Source organism: Sprattus sprattus (genome assembly GCF_963457725.1).
Source record: "Sprattus sprattus genome assembly, chromosome: 2".
Classification (NCBI taxonomy): Eukaryota; Metazoa; Chordata; class Actinopteri; order Clupeiformes; family Clupeidae; genus Sprattus; species Sprattus sprattus.
Genome location: NC_137921.1, coordinates 4,042,207 through 4,049,679, shown reverse-complemented (window position 1 = coordinate 4,049,679; position 7,473 = coordinate 4,042,207). Strand labels below are relative to the sequence as shown.

At 38.2% G+C, this 7,473-nt stretch overlaps 1 protein-coding gene across 1 annotated transcript; it reads right to left on the bottom strand.

Moving 5' to 3' along the window:
* Positions 1-3,255: 3,255 nt before the first annotated feature.
* On the bottom strand, positions 3,256-6,560 carry LOC308361078 (tumor necrosis factor receptor superfamily member 14-like; the record flags this gene model as incomplete). The annotated part of the gene is made up of 6 exons (XM_080833323.1): positions 3,256-3,266; positions 4,723-4,913; positions 5,014-5,101; positions 5,817-5,972; positions 6,122-6,247; positions 6,374-6,560. The coding sequence occupies 6 exons, from the start codon at positions 6,558-6,560 to the stop codon at positions 3,256-3,258; spliced, it is 759 nt and encodes a 252-aa protein (XP_080689449.1).
* Between the last annotated feature and the right edge of the window lie 913 nt (positions 6,561-7,473).

Sequence of the window (7,473 nt, the reverse complement as noted above, 5' to 3'; positions counted from 1 at the left end):
TTTCTCCGATAACGCAGGATATGATCATGAACGCGTTATGAAGAATTCAAGACCATAATCATGTCAAAATTCAACACTCCCGTGGCTACCACAGCAATATAAGAAACTGTCTATAAGAGGTATAATACGTGACATCTTCTCCACACACGATATGGTACTATGGTGCAGCGGGTTAGGCGTCTGGCCTGCATGCGATAGATCACTGGTTCAACTCCCCTCACCCTCGTAAGAATTGTAGTTTTAAATCGCTTTGAATAAAACCGTCTGCTAAATGACTAAATGTGAATGTATTAATAAGAGATTCAATACATTTAAGCAATGAAAATAAATTGTGTCTATTTCTCTCTTCTTATCATGCACCCACCTCCACCACCATTCACTACCGCACAAACACTAGACACGTTTCCAAAACTAAACGTTTGCAATGATGTAAGTTAAAGTAGGTAAAACAACTTTAGCCAATATCTATTTGGGTTATGTGCTCAAATTTCCTGGGATCAAAGAAAACGTTAGTATTCATGTGCAAACTAAAAATCACGTCTCAGGCAGCCTGAGACGTGATTTTTAGTTTGCACATGAATACTAACGTTTACATGAAAGTTATTTCGGGTTTATCAACTGTATGTCTCAACTGTACTATCTACCACTGTCATATAATTATGAGTGCTTTGTTCTCCGCATCGCCGACATTACAAAAATGAAGGCTACCACTGGCAAGAAAGTGATGACATTCAATGTTTGACGGTGGTGTAGCCTATGCAATAAATTACTCGAGAAGGTCTTCTAAATTAATTATTCCTTGTCGGGTGGATCGGTAGCGCTCATACAAGAACTCATCATTATGGAAAAATGGATCTTCTTGGCGATCGCAAAGAACTCTTCCTACGCTAATCAAACTGACTCCTTGTCAATGGGATCCCTCCTTTTGGCGTGGGTATGGCAAGTTTAGCCAGCTAAACTTTGCTTAGCCTGCCCTGGAGCAGGCTAAGGCTAAGCGATTAATTACCATGGAAATTGAGCAAAAGTTGCTTCGCCGAATCCGCTAAAGTGGTGTTGTCTTTTTTTAGCCTGGAGTTTAGCTCGCTAAACCGCTTAGCGAGTGACGCCGAATAGTACCCTCCTGAGGGGAATTACCTGCAGCCCAAAGATACCAGAAATTACATGTTTCTGAGATCTAGGTTAAAACTAATCTTATCAGCTGCAGGACTGAGACCACTGTACCACTGTAAAACAAACATGACAAAGAAATACAAACAAATATTCTTATACACATTATTAAATGTGATTTACATGATTACACATTTTATTATACAAACATATTATTCTGAGAAATCAAACAGGTATCACATGTTCAGTTTACGCCAATCCATTCAATGGTCCAAAAGCTGTAAGCAGTCACCCGCCTCCTCAAGGGAGTCTTTTCTGTTGAGCTTTCTGACAATGAGTGTTGTTAGTAGGTAGGAGAATGGGCGTCATATGCTGAATTCTCATCTGCCAAGAGTTAATAAAGTGTTAAAAATACAAAGTGCTGAAGTGCTGCAGATACTTTCAGAGTAAACATGTAAGGAACGGGTCCCCAGATAGAGTATCATAATAATTACTGATGTTCACAGTGCGGCCTTGAGGACAATAGATTGAAAAATGATCAGGGTTTCTCTCCATTCATTCAGCTGTTTGTTTGTGTTTTTGTCCATTGCCTTTCTTATTACATGTCCATACATAACCCTTGCTTTACTAAAAAGTCTTGTGTAAGAGTTCAAATAGCATCCTTTCGCGAATCCGAAACCGAATTTTCCAGAACCCCCTAAAGGTCTGATTCTTGAATTGACTGAGGCTACAGAATACAGAAGAACAATAAATAAACGAACCATAACAAAACAAAACAGACAAAATAAATAAACAAAACACATTAAAAAAACTCAGAAATGAAGTATAAAAAAATAACATAAATATATAAAAATATATTTTAAAAATATATAAAAAAAATTAAATCAGACTTGGGACGGCAAAGTCTTTTGTGCCCTGGCCTCCCCATCCTCCAGTAGTCCAGTGAGGGTCCTTCAGTTAAAGCATGAAAATGTTCTTCATGAGGAAAGTCAGGATCGAGTTATAACATCCTCATCCAGCAAGTGGTGTTCTGGTCATGGTATGCAGGTCCCCACTCTGGCATCTCAAGGCAGCAGTCTCTGCAGTAGTGAGGTGGTGTAGCACAGCAGTAATAGAGAGGTGGCACTGTGGTCAGTTGGTCCAGAAGGAGAACAGGTCATTTGGCAGTCCTGTCTGCACCTGGAAAGAAACTTATTTGTGTGCATCATGTATTACTCTTTGAACTTGTCCACCAACTGTTATTTTACAGTTAACTCCATTTAAGACAGCAAGAATTTGTGGTCTGGGGAACATTGAATTAATCTAATACATAATTTTGTTGGCTTTTTACAAAACATAAACCTCATGATTGCTCGGACTGTTATATAAAAGAAATAAAGTAGGTGACTGCAATGGCAAGATTCATAAACAGTTTCAGTATATGGGTTACTGTAAGATGGGAAAAGCGATTAGTGTTGCCATGTTCCTAAAGAAAACACAACTATTGTGGTTTACATGAAAAGGTGTTTGTATATATTGCCACATTTAATACCTTTATTGTCTTAGACCAGTGGTTCTCAAACTGCGGTACGTGTACCACTGGTGGTACGCAGCTCCCTTTTGGTGGTACTTAGACAGTTTTCCCATTTTTTGTGACTAGGATCTTAATCATTAAATACAGTATATATAAAAAATTATTTAAAACAACTAGATCCCAATAATTTAAGTGTGTTATTTATCTGAGCCATTCTTATTCTCCTGATCAGGCATTACAGTGAGGTAATAACACTTAGTTCCTAACGCATGCAGGCTACCGAAGGTGAATGATAGTTACAATGGTGCTACTTTGAAAGCCAAATATTTTCTGAGGTGGTACTCACGGTGAAACGTTTGAGAACCACTGTCTTAGACAAACACAATTAACAAAAGCATGATATTCTGGCTGTTCCTCAGGATGTTACCTGCAGTATATCACTCATAGGAACCACAGGAACAACCAGAATCTCATGCTTTCAGTAACACACTATTCTCCTACAAGACAGAAATATGGTTTAAATACAAAATTATAATTAATTAATACAAAAGTTGGCTACTCACCATCACCATTATAAATATGTGGCTATAATAGGCCGTTCTGATCACGCTACTGCTGCCATCCCACCGCATAGTTCACTTTGTTCCTACAGAAATACAAACATTATGATCAGAAAGGCAACACAACCTGACAGATAGGACAGAAATGAACATAAGCTTTAGTGAATAACTGTACCTCTGCTGTTACAGTATGGCCTGATCTCTCTTGTGTGACGCTCTCCACACATGTGTGTGCTAAACAAATAAATACAAACAAATTTGAAGAATTGAAAAAGTCAGTGAAACAGAAATGTTAGTTTGTGTTTGATATGTATCATCAGGGAGTACCGTAAATCCTCCAATTGTGGCCGGGATTCAATTAGAAGCCGGGCTTCAGATAGTAGCCGGGGTCGTGGTCCATTCGAACAAATAAAGGCCGGGCCCCGAATACAAGCCGGGGGTAAAATAAAGTAGCCTATTACTGTAGCCTACCAGCATCAGTCCTTCGGCTCAAAGTAGGCATCACAATTTAATTGAATGCATTTCACAAATAGATGTTCTCCTCATGTTTAATATTATATTATGTAATATTGTTGGCTAATTTCATGGGCTGTTTGCAATAAAAAAAAGAAATTTCCCCACGTAAGACTACTAGGCGAATGTTTAGCCTAAATGCACGTATCGTATAGCCTACTGTTGTTTATCTGTAACGTTTTAGTTGGCTAGGTTACTTTTTCCAGAAGGGATCATAAAACAGTTGTAGACTTAGGCCTACGTAACTTTGATATTAAATTCAAAGAGATGTATGCTGATTGACTGCTGAAGAACATTCGGGAGAAAAAGCAGCAAAGAAGTTTGACATTGACCCGAGACGAATGCGATAGGCTACGACTAGCAGGTGGAGGTAGAAAGAAAGTTAGGCCGGATATCAAACCAGGTCGTTGAATACATTTTTTCAGTCCGCAATAAGCATAATAGAGTGTCTAGAAAAATGATTAAAATCAAGGCTTTGGGAATCTTTTTCTCCGTGACTGACAGTGGAGACCATAACTCCGATGTTTATTTTTTACGTTGACACACCGCACCTAAAGCGCTACACGATGTGCAGGAAGTGTTGAACGCATATATGCAATGAATTAGATTAGCCTACTGCAATTATGCCCATTATTTAAATAATACAATTCTATAACAGAAGATAAGTAAGAAATAAAGGCCTGCCCCTAATACAAGCCTGCCCCAAATAAAGGCCGGTGCGCTGTGCAGCCTAAGTAAATAAAAGCCCCGGCCACAATTGGAGGATTTACGGTAAGTATTCTGAACAGACAATTATAAAAACACAAGTAAGAATCAGTTAATACAAAATAATTGTCCAAAAGAAAAATAGACAGCGTTACAGAATGCTAGTTTGCATTTAATGTGCACAAAATAAAAAAAGATTGTGTATGTTAAAAAACAATACATTCATATGCATGTGTCTGTATCAATATTCTTAACAATTGCAATCATAACAGTAGGCCTTAATAAAAGCAATCATTTACAAAAAAAAAACATGAACATTCTTACCTTGTTGAGCTTTTATTTTCCTCTTCCTTTTATTATATGTAAATACCACAGCCCCACATGTAGCAGCTAGGACTGCAACACCAGCTATGATACCAGCTATGATACCAACACCGTTTTTTTGTCTTTGACTACAATCAGTGTCATAAGAAGATGATCCTTCTCTTAGGACAACAAGTCCAATCAACTCACACCTACAGAGATCACATAAATAGTTACATTTTAGATACACGAGTAAATAACTCGGTGTATAATCCTTGCTAAACTTGGAACATTCCAAGTGAGTGAACGTACCGTGTGTGTGGTCTGCAGGATGTGAATGATCCATCTGAGTATGTGTCGCCTACACAGTCACCACACACAGTATCTGTGGATGCTGTACCTGCATGGACAGACAGAAATAAAGGAAAACACACATCATCCACTATCGACATATTGATGGTGATGGTCATTTTAATACCACAGATGAATGGAGACTCCGTCAGAGAATGGTGTTCAATCAGGAACAAGCTTTTATTCTTTACAATGATGCGCATCAAGGGAGAGAAGAAGGTTTCAAATGGTGATTAAGCCATGTCTCTATTCAGACACAGGTTGAAACTGACTGAGTTCAAGTATCCTACCAGGTGGACAGAAGGGGGGTGTTAATCAATAGTCCCAACCCTACATGAATATGTATGAGACGAATACTCTGATACAGAAACTGCCATAATGTCTGCTCACAGTGAAGGCAGAAAATAACAATTTAACAGTCTCTGATCTTGCAAATGTCTGGAACTTTAGGAAAACAAATTCCACTACCCCTGTCAGCAAGAACACAACGTTTGACATGGAGGACACAGACTTGACCAGAAATCTTTCTGTTTTTAATTTTAAGACACAAATGAATCTGAATGGAAATAATAGAAAATAGTGGAGAATACTGCTTGAGAATTGATTATTTAGATTCACAATTATTTCAGTGTCTAACATAATCACTGCAACGTGTTGCCTTTCTTGTCTCCTGCATCAGTGTGTGTGAGTGTGTGTGTGTATTTACCTCATCCTCTAACTTTGTCATTCTGTCTCTTAAGGGTAATTACAGAGGATTGACTAACCTGTCTGGTTCACATACTGCCCTGGTGAGCACTGTGTGTGTTCCACAGCTCCTCGGCAGCCATCTTTGATTGGGTCAGTACAGTAGTGACCTTCCAGAGGCTCACAGAGTGTGTCTGAAGTGGAGCTGCACACCCTCTTCACTCTTAGACCTGCACCTTTATTAAGATACAGTTATTATAAAGTTGATTGAAAAACATTTAAATTGCAATCAACAGTGCAAATAATTGACATAAATAATAAATGTAGAATGCACAGAAAATAAACTAATAAGGAAGGCAAAAAAAACTGCTGACATTTGACTTACTCGAGTCACAAAGTGTGCAGGATTTACAGGACTGGAGTCCATTGGGTGCATCAGTGTAGGTAGATGACGGACATGGAACACATGTCGTACTTTTGGACTCAGTACAATGTCTACGTACATAATGACCTTCAATGAGTAAATAAGGAGTTAATACGTGAATCAGACATGGGTTTATCTCATTGATGCAACATGAAGAAAGCTCTAAAAAAGGAGCATGTCATGTACTATGACACAGTTACTACTGCTACTCACCAGGACCACACATAGGACAGCATTCCTGGCCTGTATGATATTCAGCTCGACCACAGGCAGGAGAGACCCCAGACACAGTAAGCTGGATCATCAGAACTATAATCACCAACTTCACCATGATTTCCTCATCAACTTTGGGTCCAGCTGACGTAAAGATAGAATTCACAAAGATGTGCAACAAACTCATGTCGTACAGTTACCGATCTGTCAAACCAATGAGGAGCCAATTTATTTCATTGCCCTCTTAATTGACTTTTTTTTTTTTTTTTTTAAGATTAACGTTCTTTTTGGCTTCGCAAACTGTGTAGTAGGCTAACGTTACGGTTTGAGTGATGGTGAGCGCGATACGCCGAAATGGTTGATAAAAAGCTTCTGAATAGAAAGTTTACCTTTAAAAGTTGTGTTGTGCAAAAGAAGCAAGCTTCACTGTTGTCTGAAAATGTCAACAGGCAGCTGGCTAAAAGCACAGAAGTAGTAGGCTTACCTTTTATTGGTAACCTTACTGTTACGGTTCAATGTTTTTGTAATAAGAGGCCTGTCTTCTATGTTCACAGCAAACTTGAAAAAAGAAAATATTAAGCCATGGTTTAACTGCACTATAGGCTGAGTCTGAAATGTGCACTTTATAATTTTATTTTGTACCGCCCTGTTTGGCAATGTTATTTTTCAATAAAATAAAACATTGGATAAAGCAAGCCAATACACTTTTCCATGATAAGAGCATAAAAATAAAATTTGCGATGAATTAATTTGCGATTAATCGCGATTCATTTTGAGTTAACTATGACAAAAATGCGATTAATCGCGATTAAATATTTTAATCGTTTGACAGCACTAACATTTACATACTGTGAATCAATTTTTTAAAATCGAGAATCGTTTTTGAATCGAAAATCGATTTTGAATCGTGAGCCTAAAAATCGGTATCGAATTGAATCGTGACATTTTCTGAATCGTGCACCCCTAGTACCGAAAGTGTAAGAGTAAACAGTAGACGACAGAATGCATTAGTATGAAATAGAGGCAAGGGGGTACTGTACAGTTTGTATGCCACACAATGTAAAGCCCATCCTTGTGTCTCACGTTGCGGTACTCATTTA